Source organism: Gopherus flavomarginatus, chromosome 1 (genome assembly GCF_025201925.1).
Source record: "Gopherus flavomarginatus isolate rGopFla2 chromosome 1, rGopFla2.mat.asm, whole genome shotgun sequence".
Lineage (NCBI taxonomy): Eukaryota > Metazoa > Chordata > Testudines > Testudinidae > Gopherus > Gopherus flavomarginatus.
The window spans coordinates 315,680,122-315,706,263 of NC_066617.1; the positions used below are offsets into that span (position 1 = coordinate 315,680,122).

Sequence of the window (26,142 nt, forward strand, 5' to 3'; positions counted from 1 at the left end):
TATGACTGCTATCCATCCTCATCATCAGCCCGTGAGTGCTCCTGGCTGGCCTCAGGAGAGGTCGGCCGGGGGCACCTGGGTAAAAATAGGAATGACTCCCGGTCATTCCCAGTCGATGGTACAGAACGGCTGGTAACTGTCTTCATCATAGCAACTGGGGGCTGAGCTCCATCAGCCCCCCCCCCCTTTCATGTGTAAAGAAAAGATTCTGTACTGCCTGGACTATCATAGCAGCGGGATGCTGGGCTCCTCTCCCCCGCACCGTTTAATGTCCTGCCTGAACTATCATAGCAGCTGTAGGCTGCCTCCCCCTCATTTTGTCTCACTAACAAGTCAATGTTTCTTATTCCTGCATTCTTTATTACTTCATCACACAAATGGGGGGACACTGCAATGGTAGCCCAGGAGAGTTGTGGGAGCAGGGAAGCAGCGGGTGGGGTTGTTGCAGGGGCACCCCCTAGAATGGCATGTAGCTCATCATTTCTGCAGGATCTGACACGGAGCAGCTGTGCTCTCTGGTACACTGGTTCTCTAGTACACTTGCCCCATATTCTAGGCAGGACTGACTCTATTTTAAGATACAACACAAAGGAGGAAATGAGCCAGGGAGTCATTCCCATTTTTGTCTTTGCGCCCCCGGCTGACCTCAGCGAGGGGCACCCATGACAGCAGCAGACGGTACAGAATGACTGGTAACCATCTCTGCTATCTTGCAAAGACAAATGAATGCTGCTGTGTAGCGCTGCAGTACCGCCTCTGTCAGCGGCATCCAGTACACATATGGTAACAGTGACAAAAGGCAAAACGGGCTCCATTGTTGCCATGCTATGGCGTCTGCCAGGGCAATCCAGGGAAAAAGGGCGTGAAATGATTGTCTGCCGTTGCTTTCACGGAGGAAGGAATGAGTGACGCCATTTACCCAGAATCACCCGCGACACTGTTTTTGCACCATCATGCATTGGGGTCTCAACCCAGAATTCCAATGGGCGGGGGAGACTGCGGGAACTATGGGATAGCTATGGGATAGCTATCCACAGTGCAACGCTCCAGAAATCAACGCTAGCCTCAGTACATGGACGCACATCGCCGAATTAATGTGCTTAGTGTGGCCGCGTGCACTCAACTTTATACAATCTGTTTTACAAAACTGGTTTATGTAAAATAGGAATAATCCCGTAGTGTAGACATACCCTCAGAATAAACCTTACCACTATGCATACGATGTACATCATTCAATCTGCCCAGACTTAGCTTTGTCCTCTATAAGCTGGCTGTTACCTCACTGCTTTGCTGTAAATTATTGTCAAAGAAAATACTAATAAAAACTGGTTATAGAAAATGCCCTTCACTGTTCTTTCTACAGCACTATTCCCTCCTCTGGATTAGGCAGCGGTCCTTTCTGGTAATAGTTCACACTGCATTTTTATAGTCATGCAGTAATGATTTATAAAATGGCTTATACTTTCTCAGCTAACAGTAAAAAAGCCACTGCCCTGCTCTGTGTTAAGCAGCTCAGACAAAGGAGAGGCAAGGTTGGAGTAAATCAGGGACAACTACTTTTGTTCTTGTTCAGGAGCCATGAACTGACTTGCTAATTATGTACAGACACAGATGCCAATAAAGATACAGCAGATCCCCATGGACTTGCTCCTGCAAGCTGATGAACATGTGCCTAAATGCTTTGCTAGATTCCTGATTAGTGCTAGACACCATGCAAGATTGAGGCCTAAGGCCCAAAGTCAGCAAAGCACATAAATGCATTATTATTTGTATTACTTTAGCACCTCAGAACACTTGCTTAAAGCTACTCACACACTTAGGCTGTGATTCAGCAAAGCACTTAAGTGCAGTACTTTGTATCAAACTGAGTTCGCCTGTTTTATACCTGAATAGGCTCTCCAGTGATTGGGTTCATCACCTCTCTGGCAGCAGTTCTCATACCCAGTGCAAAATTGGCCACTCTTTTGGCATGACTGGCAATAGGCACTGGGACTCCTCCAACGACCATGTATGCATCGCCTATTGTTTCAACCTGACAGACAAGGGAAAAAATGCAGTAGTCAGACAGGGCCTGATTCAAAGCCCATTGAAGTCAATGGAAAGGCTCCTGTTGACTTCACTGGAGAGCAAAATGCCCAGTCCTGTAAGGTGCTGAGTGCCTTGCTCTCCCATTGAAGTAACTGGGGGTTGGATTCGTTCATCATGTCACAGGACTGGGGATGAATCTAGGGCCCAGCTGTATATGAAATCTTTTTTCATTAGCTTTATATACTTTATAAACTCTCTAGTGACAAACTCTTAGTTCCTGAATCTTCATGGTGGGGAGAACAGGGAGGTGGGATGGTCCCCCACATTTTCATCTCAAAAGTGTGAAAATAAGTCAACCTGCATGTTGCGGTGATAGCCATTCTTCTACATTTTAGCCTCTCTTTGGAATTTCAAATGCGGGAAACAGAAGTGCAGTAAAGAATAGCACAGAACACAAGTAACAAACACTTACTTTGTACACGTTGTGAACACTGGTTAATCGATCAAACTTTGAATACATGGAATTCAGCATGTTCACGATTTGGATAGGCTCACAGGCTGAACAGATATTTGTGAATGTCACTATATCACTGAAGAGAATCGTGCAGGAATTAAATTCCCCTGTGGGAGAAATCAGATATGAGATGCATATTTCTTTATAAATGCATCCACTGTTATTTGACTACATCAGTAATAAAAGTTGACAGTAGATTTCTGTAATCTGCCAAACAAAATCCTATTGACTAGTTTGAGCCAAAGCACACAGAACTCAATGGAAAGACGTCCATTAACTTCAATTGGTGTCAGATCAGGCCTAAAACTAAGAACCTAAAATGCCCAAATTGTATTCATGGGCTCCACCTAAACCAAAATGGAACCAGATTGCTGGTGCTTAAAATTAAAAAGGTCGTAGAACAGTTTTTAAACTAAGGCCTGGGGGAAAGCCAACAACTGCAGAGGAGCATGTGATTCAGAGACATCCCTTAGGGGAGGATCTATACATGGAGATTCCCTATGTCCTAATAAGGAGGAGAGGATGGAAAATGATAAAATACAGGGAGGATCTGATGAGAAACAGTCAAATGAGAAAAAGTCCCATTCAATTACGTCAAGTAATAGGGGACAACCACAAAATGACAAGTTTTTAAAATACTTATATACCAATGCTAGAAGTCTCAATAATAAGACGGGTGAGCTAGAATGCCTAGGATTAAATGAGGATATTGACATAATAGGCATCACAGAAGCCTAGTGGAATGAGGATAATCAATATGACACAGTAATACCAGGGTACAAAATATATCGGAAGGGCAGAACAGGTCGTGCTGGTGGGGGAGTGACACTATATGTGAAAGAAAGCGTAGAATCAAATGAAGTAAAAATCTTAAATGAACTAAATTGTACTATAGGATCTCTATGGATAGTAATTCCACGCTTGAAAAATAAGAATATAGCAGTAGGGCTATATTACAGACCACCTGACCAAGAGGGTGTTAGTGACTCTGAAATGCTCAGGGAGATTAGAGAGGCTATTAAAATAAAAAACTCAATAATAATAATGGGGGATTTCAACTATCTCCATATTGACTGGGTACATGTCACCTAAGGAAGAGATGCTGAGATAAAGTTTGTTGACACCTTAAATGACTGCTTCTTGGAGCAGCTAGTCCTGGAACCCACAAGAGGATAGGCAATTCTTGATTTAGTCCTAAGTGGAGCACAGGATCAGGTCCAAGAGGTGAATATAGGTGGACCGCTTGGTAATAGTGACCATAATATAATTAAATTTTAACATCCCTGTGGCAGGAAAAACTCCACAGTGGCCCAACACTGTAGAATTTAATTTCAGAATGAGGAACTACACAAAAATGAGGAGGTTAGTGAAACAGAAATTAAAAGGTACAGCACCAAAAGTAAAATCCCTGCAAGCTGCGTGGACACTTTTTAAAGACACCATAATAGAGGCTCAACTTAAATGTATACCCCAATTTAAAAAACATAGTAAGAGAACCAGAAAAGAGCCACCATTGTTAAACAACAAAGTAAAAGAAGCAGTGAGAGGCAAAAAGGCATCCTTTAAAAAGTGGAAGCTAAATCCTAATGAGGAAAATAGAAAATAGAATAAACTCTGGCAAATGAAGTGTAAAAATATAATTAGAAAGACCAAAAAAGAATTTGAAGAACATCTAGCCAAAGATTCCAGAAGTAATAGCCAAAAATGTTTTTAATACACCAAAACCAGAAAGCCAGCTAAACAGCCAGTGAGGCCACTGGATGATCAAGATGCAAAAGGAGCACTCAAAGATGATGAGGCCATTATGGAGAAACTAAATGAATTCTTTGCATTGGTCTTCACTGTTGAGAATGTGAGGGAGATTCCCAAACCTGAGCCATTCTTTTTGGGTAATCTGAGTAACTGTCCCAAATTGAAGTGTCATTAGAGGAGGTTTTGGAACAAACTGATAATTACTACAAATTACTAAACAGTAATAAGTCTCCAAGACCTGATGGTATTCACCCAAGAGTTCTGAAGGAACTCAAATGTGAAATTGCAGGACTACTAACTGTCATCTGTAATCTACCATTTAAATCTGTTTCTGTACTGAATGACTGGAGGATAGCTAATGTGATTCCAATTTTTAAAAAGGGCTCCAGAGGTGACCCTAGCAACTACAGGCCAGTAAGCCTCACTTTAGTACCAGGCAAATTGGTTGAAACTATCATAAAGAACAGAATTATCAGACACATAGATGAACATAATTTGTTGGGAAATAGTCAACATGGTTTTTATAAAGGGAACTCATGCCTCACCAATCTACCAGAATTCTTTGAGGGGATCAATAAACATTTGGACAAAGGAGATCCAGTGGATATAGTGTATTTAGATTTGTAGAAAGCCTTTGACAAGGTCCCTCACCAAAGGCTCTTAAGCAAAATAAGCAGTCATGGGATAAGAGGGAAGGTTCTCTCATGGATTGGTAACTGGGTAAAAGATAGGAAACAAAGGTTAGGAATAAATGGTCAGTTTTCAGAATGGAGAGAGTTAAATAGTGGTGTCCCCCAAGGCTCTGTACTGGGCCCAGTCCTATTCAACATATTCATAAACAATCTGGGAAAAAGAGGTAAAATGTGAGATGGCAAAATTTGCAGATGATACAAAACTACTCAAGATAGTTAAGGCCCAGGCAAACTGTGAAGAGCTACAAAAGGATCTCACAAAACTGGGTGACTGGGCAACAAAATGGCAGATGAAATTTAGCATTGATAAATGCAAAGTAATGCACATTGGAAAACAATCCTAACTATACATATAGAATGATGGGGTCTAAATTAGCTGTTACCACTCAAGAAAGAGATCTTGGCGTCATTGTGGATATTTCTCTGAAGTCATCCACTCAATGTGCAGCAGCAGTCAAAAAAGCAGACAGAAGGTTGGGAATCATTTTAAAAAGGGATAGCTAATAAGACAGAAAATATCATATTGCCGCTGTATAAATCCCTGGTACACCCACATTTTGAATACTGCATGCAGATATGGCCGCCTCATCTCAAAAAAGATATATTGGAATTGGAAAAGAGTCAGAAAAGGGCAACAAAAATGATTGGGGTATAGAGTGGCTTCCATATGAGGAGAGATTAATAAGACTGGGATTTATCAGCTTGGAAAAGAGACAACTAAGGGGGAATATAATAGAGGTCTATAAAATCATGAATGGTGTGGAGAAAGTAAATAAGTGTTATTTACTCCTTCTCAAGAACAAGGGGCCACCAAATGAAATTAATAGGTAGCAGGTTTAAAACAAAGTATTTTTTCATGCAACGCACTGTCAAGCTCTGGATCTCCTTGCCAGAGGATGTTGTGAAAGCCAATACTATAAAGGGATTCAAAAGGGAGCTAGATAGATTCATGGAAGATAGGTCCATCAATGCCTATTAGCCAGGATGGGCAGGGTTGGTGTCCCTAGCCTCTGTTTGCCAGAAGTGGGGAGTGAGTGACAGGGCATGGATCACTTGATGATAACCTGTCTGTTCATTTCCTTTGGGGCACCTGCCATTGGCCACTGTTGGAAGACAGGATACTGGGCTTGATGGACCTTTGGTCTGACCCAGTATAGCCATTATGTTCTTATGAATTTCCATAGGATGTGTGCACCTGACTTCGGTAGGCTCCACTAAAATCCCGGCCTGGATATTTTAATATTTAAAACTATACTGTCATAGCTGGCCACAGTTCAGCTGTATCTTTTATCTGTTTGCAACATTCTTCTAATCCGTTAGATGGGTTTTAAAAAAAAAAACGGTTCCTATAATGTACTTCTATAAAGTTACACAAATATCCTAGTGACTATGAACAAACCTCTCCGGTTAAGACTGCCGGACTGGACCCAGAATGCCTTTTACACCTTTTGAAAAATATCAATTTTTCAGCGAAGAGTTTATTAGTAACTCTAAATTCAAGTTCACAGTTTTGTGCAGTCAAGTTCTGAAGCTCAGCTTTGAAGGCACAGACTAAATTTGTGCATGTAAATTGGGTAGGTGCCAGAAGTTAAGGGAGGTGTTAGATGGTTATTTGATTTGCATGGGCAAATGTGTTTTGTTCTCACAACTGCAAATGTTTGACCACCTGCCAATTTAAATACCTACTTAAGTGTTTTGCTGCACGGGACTTATGAAATCAACCTTTCTTGTTTTAGTTGTTGCCAGGATAAAATCAAAAGAAGATATAATCCATATGTGCACATCTGACCCTCACGTGAAACAGCCCTGCTCTTGATTGGTGATAGAGTATTCACCCTTTCAGAACTGCACAATTTTGCCTTTGAGTTAGATAAGGGTAGTGGTGGTATCACATGCATCTTCTTATTCAGTGACTGGGGAAGGGAATGCCCATGGAATACTCAGTTATAAAGGCAACTGAAAAGTTTTTAAGGCCAGCCACACTGGTTGAATCTGAAGAGTGTGAGTGATGATGAAAATCCAGTACCTGCTTCCACCTTTTTGCCCTCCTTGAGCAGATTGGCTACATGTTTCGGCAACATGGCATACAGCAAGGTTTCTGTTTTCTTCCTTTCAGCCTCTAAGTTCTTTGAGAGGATCCTGAGCTCTTCTTTCTTTCTCTCTAGCTGGTTGGACAGCTCTATCTCTGCCAGACGCTGCTGGTTCAGGAGAATGAGATCTCTTGTTGCGTCATGTTGCGCAATGTCGGAGAGGTGCATCTTTTGTTCCTCCAACTCTTCTAAACTGCGGAGCTTCGGTGAACACAGGTACATCACGCACTGTATGGCCTCCATCCAGATCATTTGTCCTTTAAATAGAAAGGCATGTAGCAGTTCCAACACATTTTGATTCCCCTCCATATTCCCTGCCTGAAAGCTTTCCCAACCTGTACATCAGTTTCTGATATAATTAACAAACAATTCAGCTACGGTTAATTTTTCAGACACATGCAGTATTAATTTCCCCAACACACTGAGCAAGGGCGGCTCTACCATTTTTGCCGCCCCAAGCAAAAAAAAAAAAAAAAAAAAAGCCCTTGGACTGCCACCTGAACTCCCAAAGCAAGAAAAAAAAAAAGCCGCCCGGACTGTAGCACCCCAAGAGAATGCCGCCCCTTAGCATGTGCCGCCCCAGACACGTGCTTCCTCCACTGGTGCCTGGAGCTGGCCCTGACACTGAGACACTTTGGGGGCAATCCTGAAATACTTGGCATTTTTATAAACTAACATAGTCTGCATGCACAAGCCAGAGTTAGTATGTGATTGTGGAATATACAATGGTTGAGCATGATGCCAAAAGGATGTACCTAAAAAATTACTCTCATTGTGACCTCATGGGTGGCTCATGAGCTGTGGGCTGTGGAACACTAGTGGCCAGCACAGCACTTGCTGGTGATCCAGGGAGAGCAGGCTGGTCAAATGATATTGGCTCTTCTTTCTTTTTTTGCTAGGAATTTTTACAAGCATCCAGGGTCTTCATGGAAATATGAACCTGGATGCCAGGAAAAACTGCTGGAAACAAAAAGAAGCCACCCTAGCTGTAAAAAACATTAGGGGTGGGATTTTCAAAAAACACTTAATCGCTATGGTAAAACTTCAATGGGAGCAGAGTTAGGCTAGGGCTCAGTGCTTGTGAAAATCCCAGCCTTGCATATTGTCTTAGAAATGTCACACAGTTGTGACTGGGAGCTTGATTGGGACAGGAAGGGCCTATAAGATAAACTCTCCCTAAGGTTTGCTCCACACTATGACTGATTTGATAAACCATGCTCTAGCCATTAGTTGAAGGACATGTAGCCAAATTTTCCCAAAGTAAAATTATAGTTAAGAAAATTCAACCTCCAGGCTTTTCAGCTACTCCTCTCTGCCTGAGTATCCCCCCAACACACACTGGGCAGCAGTAAAAAGCAGCTGTAAGTTAGTACCTCGGAGCTTCAGCATGGGTTGGTTTCTCTGTGAGTCAGGCAACATTTCTCTGTGTGCTCTGAGGACAAACTGACTGTTGATAAATTTCCTTATGCTGAAAATGGTGAAGGTAACTTGTGGATGGACAACAGTAAAGTATTTATCTACTCTGCTCCCTGGTCGCCATAGTCCTGGCACAAACTTTTGAATGTTCACACCTGCCTGCTTGATCCTTAGCTAAGAACAGGAAGGAAAATCATTAACCTGGGTTAAAATTAAAAACTCTTTCAAAAACAAAGGAATGTCATGCCACAATTTACCTGTTTGAGGGTGTGGAGGGGAGAGGGTAATTTAAACCCTGTTTAATTTTTGATTGAGTAAATATGTATCCAGCCCCTCACTAGTCTGAGACCAGGGGCTACTGCTTTGATATCTCAAGAAAGACTGCTCAAGGTAGCATCCGGGGTCACACTTTCAGAGTCCAAGCTTCTAGCCTGAGTCTATCTGAGCCCACTTCCCACCCCTGCCCAAGGAGGAGATAGAGACCTAGGGTAGGGCTGGCAGGACTCAAGGTGAGGTGACAGGAGCTCAAGAAATGCGCAGTCCTAGCATTTTCACAGCTGCTGGCGGTGGGCAAAGTGTGAATCTGGACATACAGATGAGTTCAGATCTGCTCCCAATGACACCTGTGAAGCCCCACTGATTTCAATGGGGTAAAATGATGTAACTTCAGCAGTATTTAGCCCAGTTTAAGTAGTACTTCTTGCACAGCTACATGGGAGGCAGGCAGCAACGGCACAGCAGAGCCCAACACAGAGATTCATGATGGTTAACAATGGGTACCAGACACCCAGTCCTGAAGTACCATTGGCCAGTGGGAACGCTGACTAAGATGGCAGGTGTTTGTCAATTCTAATTTTAATTATGCACATGCAGATATCAAGACAAAATGTGATGTTCCTTCATTTCCAACATAAGGTGAGAGAGAGAACAATTGAGGCCAGATCCTCCACTGCTGTAAATCAGTCTAACTCCAGCTTCCATGAAATACATAGCAGCTGAGGATCCAGGCCTTAGATTTGTTTTCTCTGCCATAACATCTTTAGCTACAAGCTTCCAACCAGGGAAGGTGTCTTACTTCTTCATCAAACACAATGTGGAAAGGAAAAGCGTTGCAGAATGTTCTCTCTTCCACCCAAAGCCTCTCTGGATAAACTGGGTCAAAAGTATGTGACAGGTTCCCTGCAAAAAACAAACAAGAGGAATAAGGAGGAGACTTTCAAAGGCACAAATGGAATCTGGGCACCAAACTTCCATGGAATGTCAATAGGCATTGGAAGCGTAAATGCCCTTTCTGCCTCTGGAAATCTCCCCTAAAGTCAGTGCTTAATTTGCTAATTTTTTACACTCATAACTGATGCAGCAAATTAAGCATTGCCCTCAGTCCTTTATACTCTGCTGTACAGTTGGTCAAAAATGAATCTCTATTTTCTGTGAAAAGCCTTGATGAAAATATTTTTATTTTTCATCAGTGTTTATTGTGGAGAATTTTTTTTTGTCAAACTTTCAACAACCCTGAAAGATTTCAACAAACATGGATATTTTTTTCACAATTTTTTTGATCAAAAAGCCATTCTTCATCAAAAAATGTCATCCAAAATCTTTTGACCAGCTCTAATCTATTTTTACATGGAGAGGAGCGCAGTCTAATGATGACGTTTTTAATATCACCTGAAATAGCCTGTACTTTGTTACTTAGTCCCTGTGACAATAAACAGAAACTTTACCTTGTCCCTTGCAAATGCAGAGCTCCTGGCAATAGTCTTACACAGGTGCTCCAGGTGTGACAGATTTTTGTTACTAATCTGCCTGAGGCATCAGATAATCAGACTGAGGCCACAGGATCATTTGGGGAGGAGATGATGAAACACACCGAGTGTCTAAGTTTTAAAGCTTTATTAATAAAATAATAAAATAACAGCGGTGAGTGTGGGGACTGCTCCCACGTCACTTAAAGGAAGCAAGAAAGCATTAGTATCCCAGCCCTAACCCCCTTTCATACTCACATACGCACGACAAGAGTCTGGCCAAGCCTGGATGTAATGTAAGAAGAAGAGGGGTGGACGGGAGTTCTTGCCCTGTGCACGAGTTGTCCAGGGTCCACTGCAATCTCCACCTTGCTTTGGCTGTCAGGAGGGTTTTAAGTCCTGGGCTCATTTGCGGGTGTTTTCGTCCAGGGCCCTCTGTTTCTGGTGCTCTCTGTACCAGTTCAAACTGGCTCGCTGTGGCCTTCTCAGTTTCCCAAAACATCCCGGCACCAGAGACTTTGTTTTTCCCCCTGTTGGCCTTCACCATCTCATTTGCTCTTACTGTTTTTATTGCTATCTCTGCAGCCCTGCTCAACTTTGTTCTCCTCTTCTCACAGCTGGGCAGCTGCAGATTTTCGTTGCACCCGTGACCTTGGACAGGGGCCAGTGTCTTATCTTCACACAGAGCTAGCTGAAGTATCAAGTTAACCCGTTCTTTTCTCTTTTCCTCCTTCCCCCTCTTCGCCTCTCGCTCTCTTCAAGAAAATCTTCCATTCCACACTTACACCTTTGACCTTCACCCCCAAAATGCCTTGTGATGCTTACAACCATGTTAGCACCATACAATGCTGATCTGCCTCCACATGGGACCCCCTGAGGGAGAGAGTCCTTGGGCCTATGACATAGGCACAAACCAAAAAAGCATCTGATTGAAGAGGAAGTCAGAGACTGCCTGAGAGAAAGCAGGTCGTTGCATCTAGGCAACAAGGCCCATATCCTCAAAGGTATTTAGGCTCTCAATGTCCGTTGATATCAGTAGAAATTAGGAACCAAAATACCTTCAAGAATGTGGACCAAACTGTCTGTTGTGCTCTGTTTTCCTTGACTAAAACATAAGCCCTCCCTCTCTGGAACAGGAGAGCTGAGTGTCTAAGTGTGTTGCTTGAGCTTCTTCACTGTCTCATGGTTACTTATAAATGAACACTGGCCAAATGGATTTTAATTTCCCAAACTAAAGGAAAAAAGTAGCTATCAAACTGAAAACTCGCCTCAGAGGCCAAGTTTCTGCCCACAACAGTGTTTTATGAGCAATATATTAAACCCCTGAAATAGAGTTTGTGAAGAAAATGCTGACAAAGCGCTTGCCCACAGTAATATAAATACCCCTACCGTTGCTATACAAAGCTGCACTGTGTAATGCTGAAGGCTACTTCAGTCATTTTTGATACAACATTTTTTTCATAACAAAACCTTTTGGATAGCACAGAGAAACATTGTCAACAATGCATTTGGCCAGCTAGTAGCAGCAGTAACTGAATGGGGTGCTTAGAATCCTGCTGACGATGAAGCGTGACTAATGGCCTGTTTTTCTAGTTGTCAGTGGAAGAGCTCATACTGGAACCTCACAGCTTCTCCCAAACACATATAACCGCCACACTGCTGAGGATGGAGTCGGGAGGTGGGGGAAACAGGTTAGCACATTAGCCTTTCACGTCTTCAAATCCTGACTTAAAGGCAAACTAGATGGGCAGTTTCATCCTAGTTACCAGCAATGCACATTTTAAAAATTGCTGCACAATTAGCTGGCTTGACTTATGAGAGTAGCTAAACAGGAGTATCAATGTGTTAGAGGCCAGAAGAGCGGTGTGCTGGAAGAGCAGTATATGGAGAGCGTAAACAGCCTTTGCCCCTTCCGGGCCTGGCTAGAGTGCTATTACTGCCTCATTGCCATGATCATTAAATTCATTCACAATACTTTCAGTGCACATGAATTTGGACATGCTGTAAGGTGCCATATTAACAGTTCTTGAGAATGAAGTCCTCTATTTATCCATGGAACGGGTACAGCATGGGCAGCAGTAAAATAATTGACCCAACAGTACCTCAGAGCTGGCCTGGGTGGGACCCCGCTAAGGTAGGAAGATAATTAATTCTTCCTGTTCATTCCAGTCCTTGGCTTCTCTTCAGAGTCTGCCTGCAAGGTTGTGCTGGTGGTTGTGGTGTGGCCACTTCACACCAGGAAAGTAGAGTGGGATCAAGTCTCTTCACATTGGCCACAAGAACACCCCTATAAGTGAAAGCCTTTCCATGCTTATATCAGTCTCCTGAATGCAGGGGTGCTCACAAATTTTGTGGGCTGCTGAGAAACATTGAACCAAATTGTAAAGCCTGACTATAATGGAAACCACTTCAAGCCAGGGGGTGCGATAGCACCCCCAGTACCAGTAGTTCCAGCCCCTATGGCTGAGTGACCAGTCCATTGCACTATAGTATTTTTAAAATAATCTAAACAGGAAAAAAACATCATAGAAGTCCCACAATGTGTATAGAGACCCAGGCATCAAGCCACATCAATGAACATGAAGAAAAGGGTCTGGGGCAAATAAAGTAATTGCAAATTATGGTCTGATCATATTTAAACAAGAAAACCTCTCACCAAGTCCAAACTCTGCTATCCGTACATAAATCAATGATATCATCTGGACTGTTTTACTGCCTCCAGTATTTATATCCAACAGGCTGCCATCCTCGTGGGAATGTGTCCATTTGTCTGCACAGCTGAGCCCCATATCTCATTATGATCACTGTAACGGAGGTTAGTACACTCACCTTTCCCAAATTTCACAACACTTCTCACAATATCCCAGTGGGATTTCTTTTCTGGGCAGCACGAGAGAGCAGAATAGTTCTCTATTTTCTGAAAAGCTACGTCTAGTGCCTTCTGGAGAGCAGCAGACAAAGAGAGGAGAATGTTTGTGTGTGAACAATTCATACAGATGGTCCATTTTAACACGCTACAGTAAGACAACATTAAGGCTGAGTTGTTAAGCACTTAAAAGACAGGAAATGCTAAAGCCAAGGTTGCACATATAACCTTCACTTTGCTTCATTGTGCATAGGCATGATAATGCTGTCTTTAATTACATGATCATGCGCTCTTTCTCAAATTCAGTATATCACATTGTTTTTAATTATTATTTCTTTAATTGATTATTCAGGCTCAGATGTGAACTCTAACTTATGACTTATCCACAGCTTTAGAGGTCTGATGCCCCACTGCCTTGAAGCTTGTGTAGACCTTACACCTCTGGGAAATACTTTCACTTTGCCCTCATTTTACATAGGAGCAAGGTGCAAGGTAGAATCAGACTCACCATTCTCAATCCAGCTCTAAACTTACAGAGAGAATGTGTAGATTGTTTGCCTTAAAATATTTCTTGTAGATTAAGAGAAACCAGACAGGCACAGAAAGCTGTAAGTAAACCTCCCTCATTTCCATACATGATTTACTGCACCTCTTTATCTATGTGGGAGTCTCCGCTTTCTGGATTTGTTGTCTTTTTGGTTTTTCTCTTTGGCCTTTTAGCCTTCTGCAGAACAAGAAATATAACATGCTCCTTTTTCCCAGTGCGCTCCTTTTCTTCACTCTGAGTAAGAATTTCCATTGTCACTTCACTGTTGAAGAAGTCTCTGGCAACAGACTCTATGATACCTGAAACAGAAGAAATAATAGATTTATATGATGACCTGTTGGTGTTAGCAAAACTTCTTAGGCTCTGTATCTCTTTTCTTCTTTGCCTAAGATGTACCTCTCAGCAATCCCCACAAATGTATTATTTATACTCTAATATATTGGTATGAAAGATGCCATGCGAAGTAACATTATAACTTGATTCTACACTAATTTCCACTGCTGAAAACCCACTGACATCAGTGATTCTGAAGATCATATTCTTAATTCTATTATATCAGCATAAATTCTAAGGAACTTTGGTGAAGGCAAAATTCCTCCAAATTCACACCAGTGGAACTGAGATCAGTCTCTGATTCTGAATTTGGCCTGGAGTTAAAAATGTTCATAAAGTGCACCTTGTAGGGGGCAGTTGTCCTTTCTGTAACTTTTATTATTCTGTTTCTAGAAGGCAAAAGCAAAAGGGGTGTCCTACCCCAATGTAAACCAAAGAGCATAATGTTCAGCTGACATGTTAGATCTATTCAGATTTCTCTCTGTCTGTCTGTGGTGTTTATAGAGTACCCACACTAGTAATAGCTGGGCATCAGATGTGTGACTCCCAACAATTTGGATTTTATCCAGTTAACAAAGCCACACACACAAACTAGTAATCATATGGGTCTATTTTGATTCCTACATATGGAAACAATGCTGCCCTTTAAAAACCCAATATCTCATTACTGCTGTCTCTTTAAAAGTGGGTGGGACAGGTACTTACACACTGCACAAGATCCTGTACCTCAGGTCTGACCTAAATACAGAAATTGCAGTGGTTTAACTAAAGAAGAGCTTTTAAATTTACCAATGCAGGCTAAACCAGTTATAAACCAGGTTTTAATCAAATGAAGTGTGTCCACACAGGGGTTTGCACTGGTTTAACTAAATCCGTTTAAAAACATGCCTTTAGTTAAACCAGAGCAACTTTGCGCATAGACCAAGCCTAAAGTCCTGCACACACTCCATGGGGCCCCCACTGCTTTCCTTCCATGGGAGGAAGGGAGCCCCACAGCTGCTCTGAAAGGCTCTCCTGACAGGAATCTCAGGGAATGCTCCAGCTCATAAAATTGTCAGCATTCAAGAATTTGTGCTTTTCTTTTCTGTGTGGAGAAACAACTTAAGGCTCTGTTGTCCATTTTCTACCCAAGAACCTAATCAAAGTTCAGAGGCCAATTGAGGGCAGAAACTGATGATGGAGTCTGGTATTTTCTTTGATGCAAACTTGCTTATTTACAAGCAACAGACAAGGTCCTGCTCTTCCAAATGCAGGATGAACCAGAAACAAAAGAATAGTTTCTTAGCTTACAGCCCCAAGCCTCTCTAGCCAACATCAGCTCTAAAAAGCTCTTCTCTACTTTTTCCAGGGTCATACACCATGCTTTCAGGCTGTTGCTTTCATGCTTCTTGCTGCATAGTCTGTCTCTGTTCTGTGTCTGTATCCCAGCTTGTCTATTTCACATACTCATCTGATCAGAACTATTATCCAGTGGACTCTTCCACCAAGTGCTTAATTTGCACCAGGGCCATGCTCTGGCACCATTAGGCTTGGCAGTTCATAGCCCCGGCACCTCTGGGCTTGCTGCATCAGTTTTGAATGTAAAAAAATTGCTTGAGCCCCAGCACCTCTTTCATTACAAATTAAGCACTGCTTCCACCCAGCTGGGGCTAATTTCTGGGCAGACTCGATTAGGCCTTGTTTTAGGTGCCCTCATCCCACCAGTCTTAATTGTCTCTTATCGCTGTCTCAAGTGAAGGGTGCATTGACACATCAGTTTTAACTCAACCTGGAATAAGGCTTAACCCAACTCATAACAGTACATAAAAACCTTAGAGGGTCCAAATGTTGTCTTTGAAGGGCACCAAATAAGCCAAGAAGGGTGGTCTCAGGGATAAAGCATAGGACTGGAGTCAGGCAGGCTGAGTGGGGCTCCAGGTCACCTCAGTGCCTCATGGGAGTTGTAATTTGGAAGCATCATGGTCCTATTCTCCTCTATCGGATGGGCATCTCCCATGATGCACTGAGATGACAGCAAGAGGAGAGACCATGATGCATCATGAGAGATACAGTCTGGCGCATAGAAGAAACTAGCAACATGAGAAACCATGTCAGCATTTCTATGGGAGAAAAAACATTTTCTGACCATCTTCACTCTCACATTAGAGATGATCCCAGACCAAAATCCTCAGTCTGAGCCCCTGGAGACTAGGGAAATTTGGAGATGGATTCACAGCTGAATTTGTATCTCAGGCCCACCTCAGTCCCACAGTAGTCTCCTCCCTTCCATATTAAGCACCCAAATATAGCTCCACCACTTGCACTGGAGATGATCTGCTAAAGCAGCAGGCTGGAAAGGAAGCTGCTTCATCTGAATTCAGAAGCTGAGGCTCAGCACTGAAATGTTTTCTTATTATTATTTATAGAGTACTGATATGCTGGCCCTTTAAGGGAGCCTACAGACTAAGTAAGTCTCTGGTTCTGGTTCAGCCTATAATTAAGATAATTTATTCATTTGTAGGCCAGGAACCATGTGACAATTGCCCCTCCCCTTTGTTTTGGACTTTTGTTATCTTCTTGTAGAAGACCTTGTAGTTTGGCCAGCAGGCTAAACCACATTAACTACTCAGTTGCTGAGGGGAAACTGAGGCAAGACTGTATCTGATGCTGGACCAGATAATTAAGCAATTGCACAACATGCCCAATAGTATAAGGCACTTTACAAACAAGAAGACTGGTCCCTGCCCCAAACAGCTTACAATCTAAACAGACAATGTACTGCTGAAGAAGCATGGAAAAGAAAGTGACTGGTGGCATTCAACACGTGTCCTGTTGGTCCCACCATTTTTGTCTAACTCCTTTTCAAACTAAATATTCCAGTATCCTTTTGTTAATGCTTCGTTGTAGGGAGAACTAAGAGTCATAGGCCTTTTGGAAGAAGTGTGTCTGAAGGAAGGGTGAAGGAGGAGAAGAGGGAAGTGCAGATGGAGAAAAGCATGAGGGAGCTAACTTTTCAGAAAGAGAAGAGAGAGAGGAGCAGAGAGATGCAGAAACTAAACAACATGGCCTTGAAGGTGAGGACTCAAAGTGCTGAGGTCTCAGGGAGCCCTGGGTGACAGGTATCTGAGAGTACACTATGACCTAGTATGAGATAATATTGGTTTTACCTGGGACAATATGACACAGGCCTCTCCTGTCAGAATAGTAGTGAAGTAACATTGCCCCGTCCGTCCTCTTTTCCACACGAAATGATGGTGCATTCATTTCCTAAGGAAGAAGACGAGAGAACCCAGTACGCCTGCATAGTCACCTGTCCTACAGATGTCATCGAGCTAAGCTGATTTACACCAGTTGAGGGTCTGGCCCACTATTTCAGCAATTACTTCAAAGACATAAAGACTTATCAGCAAACTGGAAACTGGCATGAAAAAAAAATCTAATCTGATGGACTCTGGCATTGTCTCTTGTTTGCTTGAGGGATTTTTGGTTTTGCACTCTGGGTATTTCTTCATGGGATTCTGGGGGATGTTCGGCATGTTCCATCATTGCCATGCCATTTTAGTGAACACAAGAACCAGAAGGGCCACAGGATATTTTGAACTCTCTCGCTTGTACCTGCAAATCTGCTGTTAGGCATTTAGGGGCAAATCCTTCCAACACATAGAAACACAGTCCTTTGGCAGAGGAACCACTGCAGTGCTGTTGTGAAGGGGCGAGGTATGCCTTGGGAAAGCAACAAAGCCCTCGTCCAGACTACCCCGCCGTATCGGCGGGTTAAAATCGATTGCTCGGGGATCGATATATTGCGTCTAATCTAGACGCGATATATCGATCCCCGAGCGCGCTTATATCGATTCCGGAACTCCATCAACCTGAACGGAGTTCCGGAATCGACACGGAGAGCCGCGGACATCGATCCCGCGCCGTCTGGACGGGTGAGTACTCCGATCTTAGATATTTGACTTCAGCTACGTTATTCACGTAGCTGAAGTTGCGTATCTAAGATCGATTTCCCCCCCTAGTCTGGACGAGCCCATAGAGAGGGGTGTACAGCTCCCTTGGAGCTTCCAGGATTGCTACCTCCAGGGGGACTTGGGATGGATCAGAGTGGACACAAGAAGGGCAAAGTGGAAGATCTGGCAATGCCTCCAGTGTTCCTCCCCCTGTGGAGATGGGTTTGTAAAACTCTTTAGGGTGGAATAGCTTCAGATTTCCAATTCCACTGCCAGCACTTGAGCTGATGAGGAGAATTCCCCATCTTCTTACAGGAGCAGGATGGCAGGGAGGGGATTTCCTCCATAAAGCACAGAACTAGAAAAATTGCCAGGGAGTGGCGCCTCTTTAATTTACATTCACAGAAAAAAGACAGTACCTGGTAGGACAATGCAAGGTAACTATGAAGGGCATCTAGATTCTCGATAAATTCAGTTAGATTCCCTCCCAAACTCCGTAGCATTCGATCATAGCCCGATATCTTACAGAAAGTAAAGAAATATTCTCCAAAAAGTTTCAGCACTGCGTCTTCTGACATATCTGTGTAAAAGATATTCGGATTTACAGCTGTGCAATGCTATCTAAACCCTGTGACCTGACCTAACCTTTAAGGTCTGAAACAGACACAGGCAAATGGCCTAGGCCCCACAGGTGACCTATTACAAAAATTGTTGTGATATGGTGGGTAGAGCTGGGTGAAAATATTTTTGGCAACTAGTTTATTTGCTGATAATGCTGTTTTGGCCAACCCAAAGATATTTGCAAACTTGTGTTGAGTTTGCCAAATCATTTAGATGGAACCAAAAATTGAAAAAAAAAATTCTGACTGGAGTCACAAAACAGATGGAGGAACAAGTGGTTGGCTTCTCTTTAGAAGCTATATGGCTTAATGTTGATTAAGCCATATGGTCAAGGCTGGTACTAAACAGAACTGTGGAGTCCCTAATTTCTAATAGTAAAACAGCTCTTTTGTGGATAAGAAAAACAGATAAGAGGTATCAGGCTGAAGTAATTTAAGACCATGTTGACTCCCGGGGTTAGTACCATGCTACAAATCCTACATCCCAATACAGCTGTCTGCAACAGCCATGCTTTAGACCAGGGATCGCAGTGAATTTTTCTATATTTAAAAAGAGAGAGAAAGAAATGACTCTCTTTTGGGACTGTAGTGTTCAGTAACCCACCAGCTAGGCCCACCCTGTTTTATAACAGCTCTTATCCAAATGCCAAGAGAATAATGTACCATATGATCTGTGTCTCATGACAACAAAGCTTGCAAAACTTGGATGTGTGAAAGACTCATATCTCCCCTCAAATTCATGTGGCGAGAACCTTGGGGTCACTGCTCTCATGAAGGTTTGGGCTGATGGGAGTAAAGCTTTGTGCTTAGAACTGAGAAACCAGTCGCCCTCTTTTCCCCAGTTATCCTCTCTCCCCTCCATCCCCAACAACGGCCTCTCTCTGGAGAAGCTACAGGGACATCTCCAAAGCCCTCTAATGTAAGCAGGAGGGTTGTACTGGGGTATCCTCTGCAGGAGGCTGGGGATGACAAGGGACCAGCTCTGGAGATTCCTGGAGTTCATTGATCTCCAGCCTCCAAGTGCATTTATGGGGACTAGGTCACTTCCTGCTTCCACAAACAAATAGCAAGTTCAGTTTGGGAAGCTGCAGATCTCTCTCAGCCCCAGCGCAATGAAAAGCTCCACAGGTCTGGCAGCTCCCTGACTGGCTCCTAATGCAGCTGCTCTGAGGAGCGCCCAGTGCTCTGAGACAATCAACTCCAAAGCGCTGTCAAATGCAGCAATGTGCAGCAGGCAGGCTCAATACAAAGGCTACCAGACTTGTGGGGCTCCTACCAACCCCAGCCAGGCACTCCAAAGGGAGGGGGCTGGGCCATGGACCAGAGCTAGCTGGGCAAGGAGGGAGCACCCGCTGCCTCATCTTTCTGGACCACGTATCTTGCACATTCTTCATGCTACGCAGCTGCCAGGAGATGTTACATGAGCCCTACCAGAGCTTCCCCTTGAATAGCGCAGCTCCACAGCGCATCTAGTGGGGGGCGCATTGTGTTACTGCCGTGATCTGGCCTCTTGGCCAGCCAGGAACAGTGTCAGTGTGGAGAGCGCTAAGTAAGCAGTCAGTGCTCAATAAGCCATTAATCAGGAAATGAGCAGTCCTTACCTAGTATTTTGCAGGCTTCTTGGATCAGCTTCAGGGTAATAACATCATCATACACAGTGTAAGTCATGAAGGTGTCTTGGACCTCTGCCTGTGTTCTGAAAAACACAGAAAATTAAGATTCATGATGATACAGAAGTGTACGGGGAGATTTTGGCAAACCAGTAAAGTGCCTGAACCCACTATGGCTTATTGCTAAAAGCAGCCAAGTCAGCAGGCCATAAAGTGACCATGTAGCAAACTCAGCTTGACCAAGGCAGGAGGGGAGGGGGTTTTGGGTGCCACAGAAAAGGCAGCTTGACCTTGCACCCTTCGTGATAAGATTTGTGTTGAAGTTGCTGATACATGTATTTTAGAAGAGCAGGATGTGCCCCTGGAATGTCTATTGGAGCATCAAGGCTGCAAACTCTGAAAAAACCCACACCTCGTTCATCAATAATCAGAAGGAAATCTCTTGCTTGACCACTGGAGCTGCTTGCTTAACAAGTTTTCTTTAAGGGACAGGTCATTCTATTACTAATGTATAAATAAGGGGGAAAAGTTTGAGGTAGGGGGACTCTTGAGGACTGGACTCTCCCTCTGGATGCACCTTGTGTTCCCCACCGGCAGATGGGCTGCTGCTGTGCCACTCGAGAGCCACACTCAGCTTCAGTAATTATCGAGGGTTGGGGGTGTTTTACTAACCTGTTGTGGACGTATGTAAGTGCTTGAGACTAAGTAAAGTTTAGCTTTAAGTGAAAGCACTCTTGGGTTGTCCTGTTTGTGCCAGCCATCTATCGGTCGGACGGCCATGTTTCCCCTGATTTATTTCCTGACACCACCTCACATAGAGTGAAAGTTACCAAGAGCTTTGAGTTGAAAGAACCCCGGATAACAGAAGGGAAACCACTCAGACTGGTCACTGCCTGAAACCAATCCATCCATCAACAGAGCTGAATCCAGTGCAACTAGACCAGAGTTACTGAGAGAGCAGGTTCCAGCACATTCGAAATCTCCATATGGTTATGTGAGCAAGTCCCCAAGAAGAAACTGCAGCAGCAAAGCAGAAAGTCACTGGATGGTCCCAATTGTTCCTTGGTACGTGAGCCTAGAATTTCCTGGAGAGAGGTCTAAACAGACACAGAGGGGAACCTGAATCCAAGGGAATAGTTCCTCTGTGCTGGCCATAAGAAGTCTGGTTTTTAAAACTTAAAAGTGGGCGGAAGAAGATTATCACATGGTCAGTGAGGAAGGAAACTGTATTAATGCTTAATATTTTAGAGAAGGGGCTTCACACCAGTTCATCCTAGGCCCTCTCCGCACCAGTGCAGAGCTAGATGCTAGTTCTCTAGGGTGGGAGGGAACAGGAGGAGAGGGCAATCCCTGGCCGCTCTGGTTCAGAAAACAATGCTGAAACCAACAAACAATTACTATATTCAGAATATCTTTGTAGCTACCATGATTAGGGACTGTTTGTATCACAGTAGCAGCTGGTGGCCCTGAGTAAGATCAGGGCCCTGTTGTTCCGGGCACTGTATAAGCACATAGTAAGAGATAGTTCCTGGCCTGAAAACCTTGCAGTCTACATAGACAAAGAGTGAGAAGAAGATAAAAATCCTGCTTATTTTAGAGGTGGGGAACACAGGCACAGAGTAAGGACAAGATTTTCAGGAATTCTACACTTTTGGTGCCCAATTTAAAGACACTTCAAAGGGGCCTGATTTTCAGGTGTCTCAGGTGGCACACTGAAAATCACTAGTGCCTTTTGGAAGCTCTTGGCCTAAGTGCAGGGGCGGCTGTAGGTATTTTGTCGCCCCAAGCACGGCAGGCAGGCTGCCTTCAGCGGCTTGCCTGCGGGAGGTCCCCAGTCCCACGGATTTGGCGGCCTGCCTGCGGGAGGTCCGCCGAAGCTGCGGGACCAGTGGACCTCCCGCAGGCATACCGCCGAAGGCAACCTGCCTGCCACTCTCGCGGCGACCGACAGACCGCCCCCGGTGGCTTGCCGCCCCAGGCACGCGCTTGGCGTGCTGATGCCTGGAGCCGCCCCTGCCTAAGTGATTTGACTATGGTCACATAAGAAGCCTCTGGTAGAGGGTGAGATTTGAACCTATGTCTGCTCAATCCTAGCCCACTATCTCACCCACACAACAAGCCTTTCTCTCTTAGGGAAAGCTCTCTGTGTAAAGAGGACCTAACATCACGCCCCCTCCATAAATCAGCCAGTAGCAGCAGTCACTGGGAGTACCTTTCCAGGCCCTGAAGGAGAGCTCTGTGCAGTTTGAAAGCTCGTCTCTCTCTCTCTCAGAAGTTGGTCAGGAAAAGCTATTACCTCACCTGCCTTGTCTTTCAAGTCATGATATCAGGCTGATTTGTATGACATGCACAGGACATTCAATGTTGTTCTCAACCCAGCCACCAAGGATTGGTTTAATTTGCGTTCCTGACTTTTACTGTTGGTTTAGTGAGCACCATACATGTGCTCAGCTCTGTGCAAACAATAGAGAAAGAGACAGTCCCTATCCTAATGGTCTTTCAGGCTTCTCCAGTGATTTATTTGGGATCATGGATTAGTGTTTGTGCTAGTTCCTCCCCCTTCTGCTCATTCTCCAGAGTGTTAAGGGTGTCTCCTGTCCTCTGTTCTGTGGACTGCTACACAGTAATCCACTACACTGGGAGATCTCTAGAGTAGTGTATCACTTCACAGGATGCATTAGTATTATTGTATATGAGTCCTGTGTGGTGAACATTTAAAGCAAAGCCATTTTAGTAGCTAATAGTGGAAAATTGGAGAACAGTCTGAATGACTTGGGTATTTCTGGCAGGCCTGCAGGCACAATGCAAGTAAATTCCAAATGATAAAACTATTATCAGCTCAACATAAAAGGAGTTGCCAGATTTAGACAATGATGTATGTGAGACCCAACATAAGCATGTGTGTGTGCTGAAGAGAGCCAAAAAAACTCTGCAAATGTCACAGTACACTCTGCTTTGCTAGAGCAGACATGATAGGCCAAGAAGCTGATTCTTGGATCTTTGTGCAAATTGTGATAGTTCAAACTTGCATCAAGAGCCCTGTCCATTATTTCAAATCACCTTCTGCTCCCAGTTACACCAGTGTAAATAACTCCAAATTTACACCCATGTAACTAAGTTAATTTGGCTGTGTGTCTCATCTTCATGTTAGGTTAAGCAGCACTTCAGGTCGATGTGAATGTTTTTCAAGGGAATGGAAGTGCATGCCATGCAAACCACCTAATAAACAACCAACTGATCTATCATTGCAGAAACTAGAAGTGTGACAACTCACTATTAATTTTTCCACTAGTATAGGCATGTCTATGGTGCTCATTGCTGTTGTGTTTTATAATTTAGTACTCCTAATGAACAAGACCACTTCCAAAGACAAGGTAATGAGCTCTCTTAATAACACGCTGTAAAGCTTCTGAGTGTTTCCCCCTTATTATACATTTGTTCTTTGTGATCTCTTAGCACAACCATTCCTCCTAGCTATGAAATAAGGCTGTAGGGAAGTAACCTGCGTGAGATTTCTGTTATGGAGGCTTTCCCATTCATTCCACTGGGGAAGATGTGATCACCTCTCCCTAGTCACGAATATCCCAGCATCTGCTTAGACCTTGGGAGATCTGCTAGAGACCCAGCACAGGACCATTTGCATGGAGACCCTGTGTCTCTGCACTGGCTCCAAAAAGTCCTGGTTCCTCACTCTCTACCCCATGGCCACACAACTTTAGTTGCACAGCGCTAAGAGGGTTGCCCCTGTCCACCACTGCCTCTGGCACTCCTCTGCCACACAAAAGAGGAAAGGCTGTGGAAAGTCAATAAAACAACCCAAAAAGTGGCTCACTATAAGCTATTTAAGCTATAAAAAGGGGGGATATAATAGAGGTCTATAAAATCATGACTAGTGTGGAGAAAGTAAATAAGGAAGTGTTATTTACTCCTTCTCATAAAACAAGAACTAGGGGTCACCAAATGAAATTAATAGGCAGCAGGTTTAAAACTAACAAAAGGAAGTATTTTTTCACACAACACACAGTCAGTCTGTGGAACTCTTTGCCAGAGCATGTTGTGAAGGCTAAGACTATAACAGGCTTCAGAAAAGAACTAGATAAGTTCATGGAGGATAGATCCATCAATGGCTGTTAGCCAGGATGGGCAGGGTGATATGCTAGCCTGTTTGCCAGAAGCTGGGAATGGGTACTGGGGATGGATCACTTGATGATTACCTGTTCTGTTCATTCCCTCTGGGACACCTGGCATTGGCCACAGTCAGAAGACAGGATACTAGGCTAGATGGACCTTTGATCTGACCCAGTATGGCCGTTCTTACGTTCTTATTTATTGTTGCCTAATCCAATAGGTAAAAAACCAAGTCTCGTGTTTCCATTGAAATTACATGGGGCTAGTTTTACAATATGCGATAAATGACATTATGATACACTAGACATGAATTACCAGAGGGAGAAGGTTAAGGTGGCAGAAGGTAAGAGCATTATGCTTCTCAGGGACAAATCGCTCGCTGGTGTAACTCCACTGGCATTAGTAAATAACATTTTAGATGAATTTGCCTTTCATGGGCTCTGTTCTGATTTATGCTGAACACCACTCCCTCAGCTGCTGCAGGGATGTAACTCAGCCCAGAATTTGGCACGCTAGGCTCATAATTAATTGTAGCAGTGAAACATAGAGCTGTGTGGGCCTGAATTGTATTTATAACGGTCAACAGGCCACAGTCAAATTTTAATCCTCTTTGGCGCCCATGATGGAAGCCCCAAGTCACCAGTACTGCGCTTTTTAAAGGATCAAATACTTACTTGAGTTTTTCCCATGTCTCGTCCCCAAATTTCTCTGTAACTAGAGATTTCAGGCAGGTATTGATAAATCCGTACTGTGGGAGAGAAGACATTAGCATTATGCCTAGTGGAATATGGGAAAAGAGCCCTTAATGGGTTGGTTAAGTAAAATGAAATGACAACCCCTTTGGGGAAACAATTATGTCTTTTCCCCATTTCTTGTTAAGTTTGTTTATTTAATAGCACTGTTCATTCCTGCCTTCATGCAAAACTCCCCGAGACTTGTTCTCTACACAGCAGTAGTTCTGGTTTCCATAGAGAAAACATATTAACTACGCTTTAAAGCCAGCATGCAATTAAGGATGGTTACAGAATGTTGTTTTCAGTTACTCTGAATTCTTTTGGCTCATGCATCACTGATATTGTTAAAAGATAGGTTAAAGAGGGAAATTAATGGTACTTATGTCAGCCTGAAGACTTGACTGAAAGACAATATATTTTAGTAGTAAAACACAGTATAGTTTGTGTTTAAATCTGATTTGAGAAACTAGGTATTGAACATAAAAAGGAAGAGAAATGCTAAAAGACGCTTACCATGGTGCTGCTGTCTGCTCGCCGATTGTGCAAGGCAGGTGCCTAGGCTGTGTTGGAGTGAGGGAGTTGTTTCATCACACCACCAGCGAGAGTCTGTTTTTTTTTAACACATCAACTTGGACTGTATAGAGCCCATCGCACACAAAACAGAAAGATCCACAGGGAAATCAGAAACTAATCATTTACCCGGCCATGTATCTCTCCAAGCAGAGCTTAGCAGTACAGCGCAGAAAGTCCAGCACTGAGATAATCAGAGGAAAAGTGGGGTTTAGGCTGAGGTGGAAATGACTATTTTAATGTAAAATCGTTCAGCTGGTTCAGTCTCTCATGCAATGTGCTTGAACTACAGATTCAGAGTTTGTTGATCATTTGTTTAAGCCCTGTCCATATAGGGATCGGTGCTATCTGTCTTAGAACCTTAGAAACGCCTGTCACCCTAGTATCCGAGTGCCATGCGATAACCAAAGAGAGCAGTGAGTGTGTGCCTGTAAGGACAGTATTTTCAGTCTCCACTTATCCTTGTCCACGCTGGGTCTATTTGTTCCTTCAACTCTGTCTAGTCTCACCATATCAATAGAATGACTCCAGACTTCCATTGGCATAACAGAGATCTGACTCTAGG

General features: G+C 43.6%; 1 protein-coding gene across 1 annotated transcript in view; it reads right to left on the reverse strand.

Moving 5' to 3' along the window:
* The window catches only part of LOC127043743 (guanylate cyclase soluble subunit beta-2-like), a 34,224-nt gene extending 9,179 nt beyond the window's left edge, over positions 1-25,045 (reverse strand). The window contains exons 1-11 of the mRNA XM_050937841.1: positions 24,948-25,045; positions 20,137-20,231; positions 18,335-18,495; positions 17,130-17,229; positions 13,753-13,949; positions 13,067-13,175; positions 9,568-9,671; positions 8,450-8,666; positions 7,013-7,333; positions 2,501-2,649; positions 1,886-2,032 (exon numbers count right to left, since the gene is read on the reverse strand). Coding sequence (XP_050793798.1) covers positions 1,886-2,032; positions 2,501-2,649; positions 7,013-7,333; positions 8,450-8,666; positions 9,568-9,671; positions 13,067-13,175; positions 13,753-13,949; positions 17,130-17,229; positions 18,335-18,495; positions 20,137-20,231; positions 24,948-25,045 — 1,698 coding nt within the window. The remainder of the gene's footprint in view (positions 1-1,885; positions 2,033-2,500; positions 2,650-7,012; positions 7,334-8,449; positions 8,667-9,567; positions 9,672-13,066; positions 13,176-13,752; positions 13,950-17,129; positions 17,230-18,334; positions 18,496-20,136; positions 20,232-24,947) is intronic.
* Positions 25,046-26,142: the final 1,097 nt, after the last annotated feature.